Below are 19,163 nucleotides of genomic sequence, written 5' to 3' on the forward strand. Positions count from 1 at the left end.
TGTAACATCTGAAAAGGTTGCTGAGAGATTTTATTTTTCCCTTAAAGGTCCCTCTCATACAGGCTCTTTAAACACACTTTGGCTTCAGAAGGCCAAAGAGTTCACACACCTTAAGGATAAAACACAACAAAAGCAGGTCAAAATAGGTTTTGGGAAACCCAGATTAAGGCTTCTATAGCTGGGGGAGGACAGCATTTTATCCTTAAGTTGTGTGAAACCTTAAAAAAATCAATTTGCCTCCAGAAGCCAAAGCGGGTTATAGAGCCCATATGAAAGGGACCTAAGTTCACCATGTCTATCCATCGCTGTTTCTTTGACAGTTTTTGATCTGCGCATAGCATCTACCACATCCCCATGTCCTTTGCTCTCCCCCCTGGCATCTAGTGGATTCTTTTGGCTGTAAGTGTCATGTAATGCAGTATTCTCAACAGCCGATTTGAGCAGCAAGATCAACAAGTCACTTAGGTGACACCGGCACAGAAAAGGTATTGGTAGAAGAAAATTTCTCCAAGGCATGCCTCTAGCAAAGGAGGCACAAAAACTGGAAGCCTCACAGACTGATAAACGCAGAGGCCCTTGTCATCTCCAATGTGAAATGACAAGTTTTAAAAGTAATTAAGAATGTGTGTTTCATGTGTACTCTAAACAACTTTATCACTTTTAAGGACAAAGAATGTAGAATAACATCTTTCCTGTGCCTTCACTGCCATCTAGTGATACAATAAGCAAAAAAAAAAAACACCTATCTTTTGTTTTAAAGATCAGTATCTTCATGACTCACTTGTCCAACTATGGGAATGACCGCTTGGGTTTGTACACTTTTGTCAACCTGGCCAATTTTGTTCAAAGTTGGACCAACCTGAAGTTGCAGACTCTTCCTCCTGTTCGGCTGGCTCACAAGTACTTTGAGCTGTTCCCTGAACAAAGGGACCCACTTTGGCAGGTAAGATTACTAAACAGGAGCATAGCAGAGAGTACTGCATTTTTTTAGCCTGTTGGTGGACAATTTGCTTAACCGTCTGTGCAATCAAATTATTTTGCATATGGTATCATAAGACCAAGATTTTTAAAAATTCTAGTATTATCAGTGGTGGGTTATTTATCTCTGTCTGGTTAAACACATATTCAGATTGCTGATTAAATATGACAGGTTTGAGTATCCCTTATCAAGATTTTTAAAAATTCTAGTATTATCAGTGGTGGGTTATTTATCTCTGTCTGGTTAAACACATATTCAGATTGCTGATTAAATATGACAGGTTTGAGTATCCCTTATCTGAAAAACTGATATCCAAATTGATCCAAAATCTAAAACTTTTTGAAGGCCCCAGCGGGTGATAAAATAGCATGTGTGCAGGCCGCTTTCACCATCAACAGGTTCCTCACAATGTCCCAAATGCACAAAATTATTATTATTTTGTATAAAATTATCTTTAGGCTATGTGTATAAGGTTTATATATAAGGTGTATATAAAACATAAATGAATTTCATGTTTAGACTTGGGTCCCATCCTCAAGGTATCTCATTATGTATATGTGAATATTACAAAATCTGAAATGATTCGAAATCCAAAACACTTCTGGTCCCAAGCATTTTGGATAAGGGATACTCAACCTGTACAAATATACTAGAACTTTAACTGTCCCTTTGTTTCCCCATATTTTTCTTTCTCTCTGTTTATTAATAACTGAATAAGATATTTCATACAGTGTAGCCATGTGTATAATAAACATACAAAATTGTACAACATTCTAGATTTAAGACTCAGAACAAAAAATAATAATTTACAGAAAGGCAATTTTAAAAAATCTTGCAGTTAGCATGTCAAATCTGTTGTGAGGTTTTTTGTTTGTTTGTTTTTGCCATAAAGTCACAGCTGATTTAGGATAATCCCATAGGGTTTTCAAGGCAAGAGACGTTCAGATGTGGTTTGCCATTGCCTGCCTCTGCATAACAACCCTGGATTTCAGTTCGCAACATAGTTTGGTGCAATAACAACAGTAATATTTTCTTTGAAGCAAACTCATAAAACGAGTGATGTGAATTCAAAACAAGTTGATTGCACTCTGAATGACTGAATCCCTTCTTTCTAAAAGAGAGTGGAACAAACTGGTACCTTTAAATTCACACCCTTATTGAATTTAAATACTAAATTTTAATTGTTCCATGTATGTAGTGAGCAGATAAATGTATATTGAGATTACAGTAAATAAAATGTTATAATACATAACAATATTTATTTTCCCTGTATTGCTGAAATGTCAATAAAAGGCTTTTATGTTTCGATAAAAGTAATGTGCTTTCCCTCACTAGACAGTTTAGCTGGTGAACAAAAACAATTGTAATGTTGGTGGTTTATTTTCCCCTCCACAATTTAGAATCCCTGTGATGACAAGCGACACAGAGATATCTGGTCAAAAGAAAAAACTTGTGATCGTTTACCAAAATTCCTGGTTATTGGACCCCAGAAAACTGGTAAGAGTATATTGTATTTTAAGGAGCTTGGTAGAGAAAAGATTGTCTGGCAACAGTAGTGAATAAGAACTTTTCTGCACTGCAACTGAATGAACCAATATGGCACAAACCAACATTGTGTCACTTCACAGAACTTGCACCCCCTGATATGTCTATTTTAGATTTGCTGTTGAATTCTAAACAAATATACTAAACCAAAAAGTCTGTCCCAAGCTTGGCAAGTACTGTGTTCTTCCCCTGTCCAACATGTGTGCCTTTTTGTGAAGACACTTGCCTGGCACTCTGTTATATGCTTTATGGCTTTTTAAAATCTCAGTGGAAAAATTCACAATTACGCAGTATCGTCGGATAAATTAGTGTGGAAGACCACTTTCAGAACAACCAGAAACGTAGACTGAAGAAAGACTTCCCCAGTAACAGGGCAAAGTGTGAAAAACAGAAAGGTTGAAAGTCAGCATGGGGATGGGAGCACAAGGAAAGATTAGTTTAGCTGATTCGGCATAACCATGATAATAGACTACAAGATGAAACTCAATATTTTTGTACCCTAAATTTTACAGGAAACATTTGCTCTCCTCTAAAGTGGTGCAACTACTTATTGCAACACAAATGGGTGACTTTTCAGTGTAGACACTGCTGATCAGCTGCTGCTTAAATAAGATCCAGTTCAGCGGTGACCCAAGAAAACTTGATTCAGACAATGCTTGTTTTTTTCATTGAAGAGAGCTTTTTTTTGTATATGATGCTAAGAACTATTCTTTAGTTCTCTGCTGGTGTAAATGGGTTGATAACGCTGCACAGTTTGAAAACAAGGGGTTTACTTCCGCTTATGTGAAATCAAGATCTATTGGACAGAATCTGTACATCTTGTTTCAACTTCTGGACTTTTATTCTCTTTACAGGCACAACTGCTTTGTATTTGTTCCTGATTATGCATCCTTCCATCATTAGTAACTCCCCCAGCCCCAAAACCTTTGAGGAGGTACAGTTCTTTAATAGAAATAACTACCACAGGGGGATTGATTGGTAAGATGGGTTACTAGTATAAATCTAAAAATTTCTATACTGTGCACAATGCAAAAAAAATGGCATGACCATTCCTAATGTGAGTGTTTATATGCAGATTAAAATGGACTTTAATTTCTCTTTAAAAACCAAGTGCATGCGAATACAATAAATATCTGCTTGAGTGCTTTCCCCCTCCTTTTGGTGACAGGAAATACCTATAAATCTTCAACAATGAAACATTTCTGATTGTGCAAAGAAAGAGAGCTCTCATTAAAATGTCTGTCAATGTACTTTGAATGGAAATCAGCCACTTTCCAGACAACTAAATTTCTGAGCCTACAGATGGCCATTTAAGCAATATGACATTTGTTTAATAATGCAGCAAAGAGACACTGCTGTAGTTCTTAAATTTCCTCAAAAGTTGGTGTTTCTTTATAAAGAATGTGTGATACTGCAAGACCATTGGTCCAGCTAACTCAGTAGTGTCTACTTAGACTTGCAACAGTTTTCAGTAGTCTTAGGCAGAGGAAGATCTTTCACAGTGCCTGCTGCTTGAGATCCTTCAATTGGCAGTGCCCGGGAACTAGCCTGGGACCTTCTGTGCCCACTAAAGCATGGGCTCTACCACTGAACAACAGCTGTTCCCTTCATTTTATAGCATATGGTGAATAACCAGGAAGAACAAACATGAGAGTAACTACTTTACAAATATTTTACATGTCTTACCTGTATTCCCCTTCAGCCGAACCAGAGGCAAATGGGGACTGCCCTGAACAATTGTGGAAAAAGTTGCTTATTGGTTTTGTGTAAAGCCTAGAGTAGGATAGGGGAAATCAATAGCAGTCACTCTTTTCACTCTCAAAAAAAAAGGGCCCCATGGATCTAATACACTGAGATTTCTCAGGCATTCTTTTTAAGGACAAATCTGTCTGCTATGGATTCTCACATTTAGCAAGTCTAATACTGGACAGCCTATAGATCTGTCAGTGAATCAATATGTCTACGGTGGTGAAAGCAGACCTGGAAACTGGGTATGTATTGATTCCCAGGCAATAGCATACATTGTTCACCCTAACTAGGTTTGCTAGATGCCAGAGTTCATAACAGACAGTTGTTCTTTTCTACCACTGCAGCCTGAGCCAAAGGCACCTTAAGGCAAGCTAATACAAGACAGCACGCTCAAACAAAATTTCTTACTCTTAAGTCACTCTCAAAGATGAGACCAGATGAACAGAGAGACAAGGTGCCTTTGTAAACTTCTTTCACTGTTTAGCAAACAAACTCAAAAGTGTGCCTGTTTTCCTTTGACAATGGCATCGATGACTTCAGATATGTAAAAACGTAAAAAGTATGTTGTTTACGCAGAAAAATATGTTTAATGTATTCAATATCACTTCCCTTCTGCACAGTTCTTATGACTTCAAAACAATTCTAATGGACAAATTCTTTTTGTAGGTACATGGAATTCTTTCCTGTGCCATCTAATGTCACTACTGACTTCCTCTTTGAGAAGAGTGCCAACTATTTCCATTCTGAGGAAGCCCCAAAGCGAGCAGCTTCTTTGATTCCCAAGGCAAAAATTATCACCACTCTCATTGACCCATCAGATCGAGCATACTCCTGGTATCAGGTAAAGGCTTTAAGAAATTATGCAGGTTCTAGATGCAGTACGTGATTAGGATCTGCTGTTCTAACAGCAGTTCTATGTAAAGTTGTTCCAGTCCAAATCCACTGTAATCAATAGGCATAGACTGGAGTAACTGCATAGGATCGCTCAGTTAGGGCATGTACACTATATATCTGAATTACAGTCTGAAGCATAAAACTGTTCAAATTTAGCCTTTGCTGGTAAATCATTTCCAAACCAAAACGTTAGAAAAGACTACCTGTCTATGAAGACTTGATGATCCTTTCTTTTAATTCTTAGTACAGATGTGACATTTCATACATTATGTATCTCTGAATAATGAAAAGCTACTGTCTTGGTTCCTAGCTACACATTCTGTGCATGCTAGACAGCCACGGAACATGCTTGTTTTGCTAGCACTTCTGTTTGCACAAGGGCTTGATGAGAAGCGCTGATCTTGAGCAAACAGAAATGCTAGATGAAGAGGAACTGTGCTCCGTAGCAGAGGATTCTAGCATGCATGGAAGAACTCGTCTATAGGATCCAGGCCATTGTTCCTTATGGTTTAATTCAGTATTTTTCTTGGTGACACATTAAAAAGCAGAGTAATATCTTTTCAGTCTGTAAGCTGGCCGCCCTACTTCCCAGTCTCTGTTTCTTCAATATATTATTTTTCCAGCATCAGCGGTCACACAAAGACCCTGCTGCTCTCAGGTTTACCTTCTATCAAGTCATCACCGCTGGGCATCATGCTTCAGCAGAGCTTAAGGCTCTCCAGAAGAAATGTCTCATACCAGGATGGTATGCCACTCATATTGAAAGATGGCTCGCTTACTTTCCACCTTATCAGGTAAATAACAGTGATCTCTGAAATATATTCCATACCCATTTGAATAGTCTACTTGTTTTTGGTATCTCCTTTGCGATGGAATGTTGCTCTTTATGAAATTGCTTTTGAATGTAGACAGCCTGTTCATCCCAAACCATTGTCTAAACAATCATCTGGACTTTTGGTGTATCTCAGGTAGCAGTGGCTTCATCAGGAGAGCCAGCATGGTGTAGTGGTTAAGAGCGGTGGTTTGAGTTGGAGGACTCTAATCTGGAGCACTGGGTTTGATTCCCCAGTCTTCCACATTAAGCTAGCTGGGTGACGTTGGGCTAGTCACAGCTCTCTGAGAGCTCTCTCACCCCCACCTCCCTCACAGGATGCTTCTTGTGGGGAGGGGAAGGGAAGGTGATTGTAAGCCAGTTTGATTCTCCCTTAAGTGGTAGAGAAAGTCAGCATATAAAAACCCACTCTTCTTCTTCAGCATCACCAAAAGATCAGTATCATTGTCTCACTGAATTGATTGATAAATGTCAGCCACGTTTGAGCAGTGCCTCAGCTTAAGAGGCTGCAGTAACTTTACTTCTCCATTTGTATTTAAATCTTTTATGTCTTGCACCCCTATAAATCCCACTGGGGTCCTAGCAACACTGAGCAAGGACTGCTTGATAAGATTTTATGTGAAGAGTCATTAGCAGTATCCTTGCTGTGGTTCTGCAGTGTTCATCTAAGATAGTGCCCAATGGAAAGGGTAAGTGATTCACCATCTGTCAACGAATGTTGATGTGACATGAAGCTACGTTTTCTCAGCTCTGAGATCTGCTGCCCAGCTGACTCACCTGAGAGTTGTTCACCTGTGATGATCACAGAGGATAAAAAGCAATTAAAGCATGGCTCATGCCCAGAATAACTGGATTCTCTGTTCTGCTTTTGACATCCGTTGTCACCAAACTGAGCAATAAGAGAAAATACACAGATATGTTTTATAGTTTACTTTTTTTCCCCCAAGCTGCATTTAATTGCATTTTTCAGGGCAAATCGCATTCCGTTTTTTACTGTTGTATCTAATTTCTCCAGGTCCCTCAGCTTTATTTCTCTGTCATCACTGGGTTCCGAAGCAGCTTCCAATTAAATATCATTTCAGATTTAATTAGTGAGCCATTTACCTCTGTCCTAGATCATTAAATATGGTGATAAATATGAATGGACTTGTTACTGATCCCGGGGGCTCCTCTCTTCTTTCCTAAAGACTGAGCTTCAGCTGTGTGAAAAAAATGAGTTTGAAGTTTGAAATATAATGAATTTTAAATACAATATTTATGGCTGAGTTTTTTTTCCTTGCAGTTACTAATTATTGATGGACAGCAACTGAGAAATGACCCAGCTATCGTTATGGATGAAGTTCAGAAGTTTCTGGGAGTTACTCCTCATTATAATTACTCAGAAGCCCTAACGTGAGTTAATTCACTGATTTATTTAACACGGTACGCATAATGGAATAATGTCAAAAGAAGCCATTTGAAGACTGTTTCTGATGTGGAGAAATCAAACATGCCATTTTAAAAGGCTCTCTATTTACTTTTTATGGGGGGGGGAATTCTATTTCCACATTAACTGGCACATCATCAGTGCTGATAAAGGGCATCCAACTAATTCATAACAACACTGTGAGCTGTGCACAGCCTCTGGGAAGAAATATTACTCTTGTGACTCAGGCTTTCAACATGCGTATGTTGAACTGCTCTGGAATGGGCACCAGACAGACAAAGCGAGGGCTTCCTTCTGGAAATTGGTTCTGCCTTTTGTATGAACAGAAAGCGGGGAATGCCTTTCCACTTCTTTGCTCAGCAGCAAAAGATTCACCATCAAGAAGCGAGAAGGACAGGCACTGCTCCTCTTTAAACTTGCCAGGAACACACAACAATGCCCGTGTCAGGGAAACGGCACCCACTGTGTATGTCATAAATAGTCATGTGCACAAACTATTTTCATTCAAACATTTATTCACTTGCCCTTAAAATGAGATTGATAACCTTAGCCTACTCCTTTGTGTGAAATCTCCATTGCCGGTTTTCATAAGACGCTCTCAGAAGAGAATGGCGTTCGTTTCCCAGACAGTCCCCTGTTTAACGCCTCTCCATCAATTGTGCTGTTCTTTTTTTGTAGACTGTGTGGCAAAAACTGACTTTATCTTCAGTGAGATAAAGTCAAGTGCATTGTAAAGACATAATGGACCAAATTCACCCCTAGAGTAATTCCATTGAGCTTGCAAACCTCTTTTACACCATAGCCCTTGACCTGGAAGCTGTGAATTATTCCTATTTACATCTAATTCCAGAGCATGCTTTTCTTTCCTGACTACCCTAGGCTGTAGGCAATGATTTCTTAAAAGATTTCTGTTCAAAGTAACCCATTCTTCTGAGTTCTCTCATATGGCTCCAACAAAATTATACTCTGAATTAAACTAGCCTCCTGTGTCTTTTGTTGTTGTTGGTTAATTCAGTTATATGAAATAGCACATCCCCAGTTTTTGCTTAACCTAATGGTCTGCAAACTTTTTTGGCCACTCCTGGTGTGATTTTCTTTCTTGTCTACAAAGCCTGGGAACTAATTAGAATCACAGCCTGGGAGAGGAAGACAGGAAGTAGGCTACCTGTGCCCCAATCAGGGCCTGTTGTGCCCCTGTCATTAAGTGCCACTAATGCCTGCTGCTGTTTGTACCATGCGTGATATAGCTTGGCCACCCGTGGCTTTAAGCAACAATGTATGTAACATGTTTATTCCAGTTAACTTCCAAAACGTTGATTGGTTGCTGGAAAAACAGGCTATTTCTTATCTTTAAGAGCCAGTTTAAGAGGCGAGTGGACACGTTCATGGAGGATAGCTATCCATGGCTACTAGTCATAATGGATACTAGTCATGATGCATACCTGTTCTCTCTAGTATCAGTGGAGCATGCCCATTATAATAGGTGCTGTGAAACACAAGCTGCTGCCGCAGTCGCCTTGTTTGTGGTCTTTCTGGAGGCACCTGGTTGGCCACTGTGTGAACAGACTGCTGGACTTGATGGGCCTTGGTCTGATCCAGCATGGCTTTTCTTGTGTTCTTATCTCTTTAGACACAGAATTCATTAATCCTGTATAAATGTTTTCCCTTTATCAAGCATGTTCATATAACAAACACTTTCTATAGCAACACATCTAGATTTAGTGTTTTTACTAACAGAAACAAATCAATCAAAAGCACATTCTACATGCATAAACTGTTAACACAGGGGCTCGTTATGATAACACTGCAATGTGGAAGTAACTAACATTGATAGGAAGAGTTTCAGGCCCCGTGAAAGCACCCATGGGACTGCCAGCTCCTTTCCCACACAAAGGCCATTATTTACAGAAATTAGTACTTCATTCTTGGTGGTAGGAGCTGCCTTATGGGCTCCTTCTCATGGGCAAGCAGTTCTTATGTTATCTTTATGGTTCAGCAGCTAACTTCCTCAGAGTGGTTCCAGTGACACAAAGCTAATGGAAAAGAGATGTCAGTCTTCCAATGGAAGGCCTGCAGAAGCAATGGGAACATATTCATGTTTCTCTGTGCTGGCTCATGTGTTAGTCTGTTAATGCAATATTATGCATAAAAGCCTCTGTGCAGCTATAGAAGCCATTGACTCAGACAGACAGTGTGTGTGTTATGTGCCCTCAGGTTGCTTCCATCTTATGGCAACCCCATGAATTAATGACCTCCAAAATATCCTATCTTTTTGGTAGTCCATGGTAAACGTAAAACTCTCCTCTAACACCACAGACAGCCACTACAGGCACATATTACCGTCACACTTTCTTTTGCCCTCCCTTGCACTCTCCATCCCACTTTCCTATCCCATCAGGATAGCACTAATGCTGTCCACTCATTATTGTTGCCACAGTCTTGTTTTTATTTAACAGAAGGATTAGAAAGTCGCTACCTAGTTGTTGCCTTCTTTGCTCTCTCTGGAGTTGTCTGCCTTTACCTGCTTTTTTCTGCCTTCCATCTTTGTGGTGTAGGGGTTAAGAGCGGCGAATTCTAATCTGGGGAACCAGGTTTGATTCCCTGCTCCTCCACATGAAGCCTGCTGGGTGACCTTGGTCCAGTCAGTTCTCTCAGAACTCTCTCAGCCCCACCTACCTCACAAGGTGCGTGTTGTGAGGGGGGAAAGGAAGGTGATCATAAGCCACTTTGAGACTCCTTACAGTATAGAAAAGCGGGGTATAAAAACCAGCTCCTTTTTCTTCTTTAGGCTACAGCAGCTAATGCCAAGAGAACAAAGAAGGCAAACCATCAGACAGTGACTTTCTTGTTCCTTCTGCTAAGTAAAAGCAAAACTGCTGTGACAATAGTGAGCAGGCAGTGTCAGCAGCCTTCTCCTTGTAGCGGGCACAGGGCAAGGGAGAACTGGGAGGAGATGCTCCAGCAGTGTGCACCTGCGGTATCTTGGCTGCACATGTGGCCTCAACACATGAAGCATCGTTAGGAGGCCAGTGTGTGAACTGGTGAATGTTGGTGAGATAACAGTGAGATAAAACTTGTGTTTGTTTATCCCCCTCCCTTTAATTTGGTAAATGAAAGCGTTTCCAGAGTTGTGTCTAAAGGCATTACATGTTTCAGGTTTGATTCACACAAAGGATTCTGGTGTCAGCTCCTGGAAGAAGGAAAAACAAAATGTCTTGGGAAAAGCAAAGGCAGAAAATACCCTGCAATGGATTCGGAGGTAAATCCTTACTCTTCAGATATAAAATGGATAAGATCCAAGCCAGTATAAACTATTTCAGAACCCCGTTAATTTCAGTTGGAGAAAATTCAAAATCATGTTTAGTTTTTCCCATTCAAATCAAAGAGACTTAGAAGTGGTTAGGTTTGCTGGCTCAAACCCAGTGAATTGGATACAGCCAGCTCTGACGACCAAAGAAGCTACTCTGGGACCTTCCCTGTAAAAAGCCATATCTGTATTATGGACAAGTAGTCAAAAAGGGCAAGAGTCCAGTAGCACCTTAAAGACTAACAAAAATATTTTCTGGTAGGGTATGAGACTAACACGGCTACCCACTGTGTATTATGGACAGACATTGGATAAGACGGAGTAAAAAGCTGGCTGGATCAAAATCCATGTGATTATATATCCATAGTATTCAGAAAGGACTATGGTAAAAGTTGAGTACTGTTACCTTGTGGTTGCTCCAAGTGCTAGGTAACACTAGCCAACTTATTCACTAAGTGTACCATCTACAATTAATCTCTAGCTGTGCTTGTGTAAAGACTACTGAATTTTCTTTATTTCTGTTGTCTGCCTTGCAATTACCAGTGGTTTAATTTTCAACAGGAGAAACGTCACGACGCCTTTGTCCCAGTGAATTTTATTTTCAAGTGTTGCTGATAAGGGTCTCACTATTTTGTTTTACGGGTAAGAGAGGTCAGAAGCCTCCACAAGACATACACGGCTTGCCCCATGGGCTTTGAAGAGACTTTGTGATGAATGCCAGTGAGGAAGGGGAGAGGGTTTGGGGAGTCCATGAAAAATTGCCAATGAGAATGGGGGTTGTTGGATTGATAAAGTTTGAGAACCACTGATCTGGTGCATTTGGTGCATTTTTATCTTGTCCTAATGTTCTCTCCTCATTTATTTTATCATGCGTGAAGTAGGTTAGACTAAGGGAGAGGAGTGGCTTAAAGTTACCCAACATGTTTCATGTCTGAGTGGGGTTGGTCTGCCAGTTTTATATATTCTTGTTTATAAAGGTGCATTGGTTTTTGTGGGAATGTAAGAAATACCACAGTGGCTGTTCTGTAGCAACAAATCTTACATTGCTTATATCATCTCCCCACTCTGACATGAAAATTGTTAGGCCCTCTAGCACGGTCTAACCTAATTAAGTCTACATAATGGCCCATTTATTCCATCTTAAAACAGTTGCAATCTTAACCTTGGCCTTAAGACACATTTTCACCCACAAATCCACTGGAGCATGTATAGAACAGCTGTGACTCTTTCAAAAGAGGACAAAATCCCACTGATCAGCTGTTTGTAGGGAAGGGGGAAATAGTGCTGTCCTCCTGCTGCCTCTTGTCCAGCAGAACTTAATCTTTTTGAAAGGGATTCATGCACATCATCCCGACTGCTGGACTGGAAAGGACCTGGTTGATCATGCAAACACTGTCAAGTTTGGGATAAACACCAGGAGCCTGCTTCCATGCACCTACAGAGTTACTGAGCTGGATTGAGGAGGAGGATTCCCCATCAGCCAAGGCTCAGTTCTACATGTGTTTTGCAAAATGGAAAAAAAGCCGTATCTGAGACCAAGCTAAAGTAAATGGAAAGACAAAAGCACCATCGAAATAGCACTGTAGCCTTTTACCAAATAACAATATCAGTTTTTGTATCCCATCAGTGCAGGGCTTTTTTGTCAAGCTACTACAGAGATCACAATGTGGAACTGTCAAAGCTCCTACACAAATTGGGACAACCCCTGCCATCGTGGTTGAGACAGGAGCTGCAGAAAGTGAGATAGCACTGAAAGAAAGCTTGTCGAGAGAGCTTCTCCTCACTTGATTCGTCACCAGACCTACCGTCTCCAGTAGCTGCTAGAAAGCTGTTGGGAAATATATCTCTTCAAAAGAGAACAAAAGAATTCAGTTTCTGCCATATCCTGGCAAGCGAACTGTGAAAATGTGTGTGCTTGAGTGTCACCGATCTGGAGGCCCACGGTATTTCCTAACAATTCTTGCATTTCTGAAAACAGAGCGAGGGCATAATCTACCAGGGAGAAGAGATCTTGTTTTACTTCCATTCATTTCTGTGGGGCTAGCAAAGGAGAACTTTGAGTGGACTGAGACTGCTGTTCACACACAGGGAGAGGTAATTGGTCCAGACTACAGAAGGAAAGCTACGCAACTGTCCAACATCATAGTAATATTTACAGATTTATATATTATATACATATCAGTTTAAGAATATTGTGACATATGTTGATTTTGTAGCCCACTGCTTGCCTGTTCAGTTTTCAGATTGTTTGAGTACAATGATATGTCTTTTTTTTTTTTTAAGGGGGGAAATGAGAAAACATGTAGCACAAAATGCCAGATAGATGCAAACTGATTCAAAATGTGGAATTAGACATTTAAAGAAGTCATATAGTCAGGACTGAAACCATATGTTATTTAGGAGTACACAACTAATGAGAAATTGTACCATGAGCTAAATCAGTAAGAAACACAGTTGAAAAGAAGTTACATTATGGACCGAATTAGGGTTTATTGTTTGTTAGCTATCTGAGGGTGGTTGTAGGCATTGTGTCTTCTGCTTTAACAGATGACCATTGGAAGAGGGAGAGGGTTGTCATAGCTGATTCCCCCCTGCCCTCATGACTTCAGTACATGTCGCTCTCTTGCGCTCAAGGATCAGGGCCAGAACTATGCATGCAGTAAGGATTGCTAGCTTCAGAGGACTCCCTTTAAGCACATTTTCTTGTTCATTCCATTTACCCTCTGTTGGATCAGGGCCTTTGACTGCTGCAAAATCCAGGCAGGAACACGATTTTACTACATTAATTTGCATACAACAAACAAGAACATGTGCAAAGGAACCAAGTAGGCTTGATGACTTGGATCCTGTGAACAAGTCTTGTACATGCTAGATATCCCCTGGCGGGAGCATACTTTCTCTTCCACTAGCACTTCATTTCCACAAGGTCAATGGTTTTCAAGGAGACTTGATTAAACAGAAAATATCTAATGCACATGGAAATTGTTTAAACCAGTATGTTTATGAGGCAAAACATTAGGGATGGGAGATGCAATCCAAATCTATAAAAGTATCATATTTGTGGGACTGTGAAAGCATCATATCAGTACAATAGCTGTAATTTCTGTAGCTAATTTTGCCATTAGAAGAATTATTGGGTTTTTTTCAGTCATCTGAACCTGGAAAAGATTCCACAGCCATAAGATGGTGATAAAGATACTAGGCTGAAATATGAGCTGCCAGGTTGTTCAGGCATGTTCTCCATGCCTGAATCAGTGCTGCTGATTGCTAAGACACCATCAAATCAGATTTGTTTTATGGTCTTTAATATGTGCAGACTGAAACTTGTTCACCATTCCAGGAAAGACATTGTATATTATATTTAAAAAACCAAACTGATACAAAATTAATATAAGAAAAGAACACAGGCTGTTGGCAAAAAAACAACTGTGCACAAAAAATTAAGTTGAGAAGTTGCCAACAAAATTTTTGAAAATGTTTGGAATTGATTACAGTGATATTTTGAAGGACTAGAACAATGAAACTTGTAGGAAATGCTAGTTAATATTACAAATCAAATATACTGATATTTGAGTCAGAATTATATGGCTAAATCACTAACGATACACCAAGCTACTAGAATTAAGACAACTATTATGTACCTTTTCAGTACAGTTCTCTGTAGGTATAACACATGATCCAGCGACACAATTTTTAGTTCCCATTATTTCATTGGGAAAAGTATGTGCATGCTTCTATCTCCTAGTAACTCAGCATACAGAATTGGCCAGATTGTGCCCCATTTATGAAGTACGCGGAGGCAGGCAATTGGCAAACAACCTCTGAAAATCTTTTGCCTTGAAAACCCTACAGGGTTATCATAAATTAGCAGTGACTTGATGACAAAATAAAAAACACCCATGGATGGGTGACAGGAATTTGTGAAAACTAGCCCTTTCTTCAAGAAGGAACCCCCCCCCCAGTATTTTTCCAAGAATTCTTATCATATCCCTGATAATGTTGCTTTATTACAAATGTAAAATTGGATATGACATTTTTTTGCCGTCAAGTTACAGCTGACTTATGGTGGCTCCTGCTGAGGTGTTCAAGGCAAGAGATGTTCAGAGGTAGGTGGTTTGCCATTGCCTGCCTCCGCATCACGACCCTGATATTCCTTGGAGGTCTCCCATCCAAATACTAGCCAGGCTTGACCCTGCTTAGCTTCACTATATCATTTTCATCTATGAAGAAGGATTCCGTGCAGCAATGTGGTCACTTTGTCCAATATTCTACCAAACAGAGCTGATATAGCTTCCTTTGAAGGTCTGGAAACGGTGTTCTGGAGAAGCCTGAGGAAATGGTAACAGTGCATCCTTGAAACGTAAGTTGAAACACACTGAAAAGGTAGACACAGAGAAATACTGGCTGTCTTCTAGGCCAAGCTCTCAATCCATGTGGGCCAGTGGCGAGACCCAACAGGCCTGGCCTCTGCCCACATAAATGGAGGTTAAAGAGGACCATGGCTGTCAAGAGTACAATACAGTTGGCACCTCTAGTTGAAGACTTGCAGTTGCTGAACTTTTCTGTGTCCAAGACCTCAAAGAGACTATGACAGCTAAGAATAAATAGCACTAAGCTAGGCAGGCCAATGGTCTGATTCACTACAAAGGCAGATTCATGTGCTCATATGAGTGTACCCTAGAATGTGCCCCTGGACCCTTTGCAATGCACAAGGGTTCTATGACAAACCTAGGGGTTCCAAGTTAATAGGAGAAAGATTAATTCCCCAAAGATAGAAAGTTTGAAGATCGAACCTTTAAAGCATCCAGACATTCACATAGATATTTAGTAGTACATTATCTGCTTAGACAACACAAAATGTTCTACCAAACCGTTCCTTTACAGGCTCACTGTTAACATATTTCTTGTGAAAACTCATGGATATAACTGTGAATGCTGGTTGTCCCAAGTAACTGTTAAAGTAAAAATCAGTGTTATGATTGTTTGCAGGACTAAGCACTGAAAGGGAATAAACACTAAATGGAGGCAAACAATTGGAAGTCATTCAACAAAACACATGGGCTGCAGCATTTGCCCAAATGATGAGGAATTAAACTAATTTCCAGAATATATTGTACAGATTATACTTTATTATTGCTTTAAAAATGTGAAGCTTCCTCAGGAAGTACAAAACAGATATTTCAGTGTTTATAGATGTAATATTATTCTCATTCACATTGAATGAAAATTGCTGGAAATTTTTTCTGAAATTTTTTAATAAAATGAAACTAGACATTCTTCTGATAGTGGCATGATTTCTGCTGTGCGACAATAAACTAATAAGAAAACGACTTTGCCACTTGGTAGTGACTTTATTCTATCGCAGATTTTCACTATTTTTTCAGCATTTATGGAATCTTGACATCAAGATAATGCTCTACAGAAACAACTGCCTGAGAGGTTTTTCTTTGTTAAAAAATACAAAGCTGCCTGCTGTTTCCATGTGAATTACATTATTCTGGGTGGCTGCTTCTTTTATAGCCTTGTCATTTACCTTTTTATCTTAGGTGCCAGCATTTTTCACGTGCGCTGCAATAACAGTTCCATACTGTTGCGATAAAGAAGAGCAGCAGCGAAACTTACAGAAATTACTTTGAACAGTCATACACTACACAGAAAAAAAGCCTAGAACTTTACACTGTCAAAAGTGAGAGATCTAACAGCCTTGTGCTGGCTGAATGGAAACTGTTTAAACTGCATAATGTGGGTCTGAGCCATAGTTCAGTGGTTGTAGTAGTAGAGATCATTCTTTGCATATAGCAGGCTCCATTTCTAGTTACAATTTTAAGTCATAACTAGCTATTACAAATAAGGGTTTTTGTTTCACACACAAAAAACAATATCCCTGCAGCTTTTCCTCTTCTTTCCCTTTCAGTAACTAAGAAACATGATGTGATGTGAGAGGGGTCATAAGCTGCAGGCCCTAGACTCAATCCCCAGCATCTCCAGTAAAAAGGGTTAACCTGGGCCTGTTATCTAAGGGTAATCTTCCTTCCTATATGGATTCTCTGGTTAGTCCAAAGTTATGTAGAATCTTTATACATTCAAGATTTAATTGCCTCTTTTCAGTGGTTTTGCTTGGCCATATGCTAAAGATCCTTTTTTCAGACTGGCTGTGCCCCTGCCCTCTTCAGTCAGCAGACTTCTTGGAACTTATCCTTTTGCATTGTCCTTACTTCTGGGCCACTGCTGTCTGTACCTTGTCCTTTTCATTATTATTGTTAGTTTGGTCTTGTCAAAGTCAGCAGTTCAGCTAGTTTGGGGCTGTCTGCACGAGTTTTATGGTTCAAGCTTTCCAAAATTTAAAATACGGAGGCACAAAATGCTTACTGCAAATGTTGGAAAATCCGACCTCACATCCCACCACCAGTTCAATGCCTTTTTTCACTTCATTGGATATAGAATAGTTATCTAAGGTAACATCTTTTGAAATGAAAATTCTGGACTATTACTTTGCTCAGGATTTTCCCCATATATTTGAAACTTTTCAGAAATTAGACAAACAAATAAAATTGAGCTATCCCTTTTTGTTGTTGTGCCCCTTACCTAATTGTTCTCTTTAGAAGTCACCTTCCTTAGAAGGGATGGAATTTGCACCAGCACAGAGCCAGTGTCGAGAATATTCTAGTGAGTTTTAGCTCAGGAATTGATGGTCTTCCTATTACATTCTTAAAATCTTCCCACATGCACATCCTGGTGCTTTGCAATGAGTACATATTGTGCCGATGGCTCCTTCATCTGTTCTGCTCCTCTGCTTGCTGTGGGATGGGCAGAGAGAAGGAAAATGAAGAGATAGATGAATAGGGTGTAGATTAAATGGAGCTTGTACAGGTACTGTCTTAAGAGAAGTACCAGACAATTCTAAATAGTCCCAATCAAAGGCAGTTTAGGGTTTGGGTTTCAAGAAGGGATGCTGCTTTGAAGGGTGGTAGAAGAGGGACTGCTCAGATGGAAGACAACAGTCTAGAAATAGGTGATAGACAAAAATATTTTCAAGCACCTCTTGAAGTGTTTTTATATGTGACATTTAAATTGCCTTTGAATCTTCTGGCCAATATAGGTTTTATTAGCTCCAGCCACTACTGTTTTAAGCATGTGTCACATATTCTGAGCTTTAAAAGGACAGAATTTCTTTCTTACTTTCTCATTTTAACATAAGTCTGTAACCCATAACCTGTATTGGAGACTGAATGGCACAGAAACCCAAATATTGCTAAGGATCAAGCTACATCAGCTAAGGTTAATGAGCAGAACTATTCCACTGGATAATTCAAGAGTATGTTGAACCACTAGAGGAAGAGGTGCCAATATATTCCCTGTCATTTCAAATCCCTGTTAAAACTGCCATCCCAACAGTTAGGAGCTCATTCCATCCCTAGCCTTCAGTACCGCTAGTCCCAGAGACAGCAGAATGTCTCAATGGATCTCTATAGTGGCTTATCGAGAGTTACAATGGACTTGTTCCAAATATAATAGAGACTTTGTATGATACATGGATTGTACCACATTAAATACAAATTTGAAGATTAATAATAACCTTACCAAAACTTAGTACTTCCAGGTCTAGTCAGTGCTTGGAGGGGGACCTTTAGGCGACTCCTGTGAGCCCCCTTGAGGTCCATGATGGAAGAACAGAAGTATCCAATTCTGCATTTTTCCTTATTTATTTCATTAACACTCAGCCTTTACCCACAATAGAAACCCAAAACACCTTATATGGTTCTCCTCTCCTTCATTTTAATTTTTCATGTACAAATAATCCCTGAGATTATAGTTGCAGGGGAGGACCTATACCCTTTAAAATGCTTCCATAGCTAAAATGCAGAGCATCAAGTATTTAGATGTAATGGAAGTTCAAATTGTCTTTCTTACCCAACAATTTTTCAAAGAGCCTCTTGAGTATTTCTTTAATAAAAGAGCCCTGCCACAGTCCTGCAATCTGGAAATGACCCATGTACATATGTGGAGTTTGGGGAGGGGGGGAGAGGGAATCTCATATATAGTTAATTGATTTACACATCACTTTTTTAGAGCATTTTCTCTGCCGAGCAGGTGGACACATCACCACCATCTTCACCTGCTGCGGCTACTCAATCGAGATTTAGCTCCCTCCTGGGCAAATTATTCACAGATATTGATGATATCTTGGTGCTGAATGTAAGCTTGGCGACCTGTTTCTTAACAGAAAGTATTTTTACTCATCACTATGCACCACAGCCTGAAGGAAGAATAACAGCTAGAAGTGACAGGAAGGCCTTGAGAACTAGGCAGCTGAAACATCTGGCCACCACTTCTGCGTGTGCTGCTAATTTGTTCAATTTTTGCTGGATTTTATACATTGCTTTGAGGTCCATATATGAAGGAAATGGGATGGTACAGAGTCATTGATTTT

General features: G+C 39.8%; 1 protein-coding gene across 1 annotated transcript in view; it reads left to right on the plus strand.

The window, feature by feature from the left end:
- LOC130483052 (bifunctional heparan sulfate N-deacetylase/N-sulfotransferase 3) overlaps positions 1–12,612 on the plus strand; it is an 81,704-nt gene extending 69,092 nt beyond the window's left edge. Inside the window, exons 6-13 of the mRNA XM_056855946.1 lie at positions 761–943; positions 2,380–2,476; positions 3,379–3,502; positions 4,940–5,114; positions 5,791–5,961; positions 7,282–7,391; positions 10,582–10,684; positions 12,360–12,612. Coding sequence (XP_056711924.1) covers positions 761–943; positions 2,380–2,476; positions 3,379–3,502; positions 4,940–5,114; positions 5,791–5,961; positions 7,282–7,391; positions 10,582–10,684; positions 12,360–12,479 — 1,083 coding nt within the window. The 3' untranslated portion in view covers positions 12,480–12,612. The remainder of the gene's footprint in view (positions 1–760; positions 944–2,379; positions 2,477–3,378; positions 3,503–4,939; positions 5,115–5,790; positions 5,962–7,281; positions 7,392–10,581; positions 10,685–12,359) is intronic.
- Positions 12,613–19,163: the final 6,551 nt, after the last annotated feature.

This window comes from Euleptes europaea, chromosome 9 (genome assembly GCF_029931775.1).
Source record: "Euleptes europaea isolate rEulEur1 chromosome 9, rEulEur1.hap1, whole genome shotgun sequence".
Lineage (NCBI taxonomy): Eukaryota > Metazoa > Chordata > Lepidosauria > Squamata > Sphaerodactylidae > Euleptes > Euleptes europaea.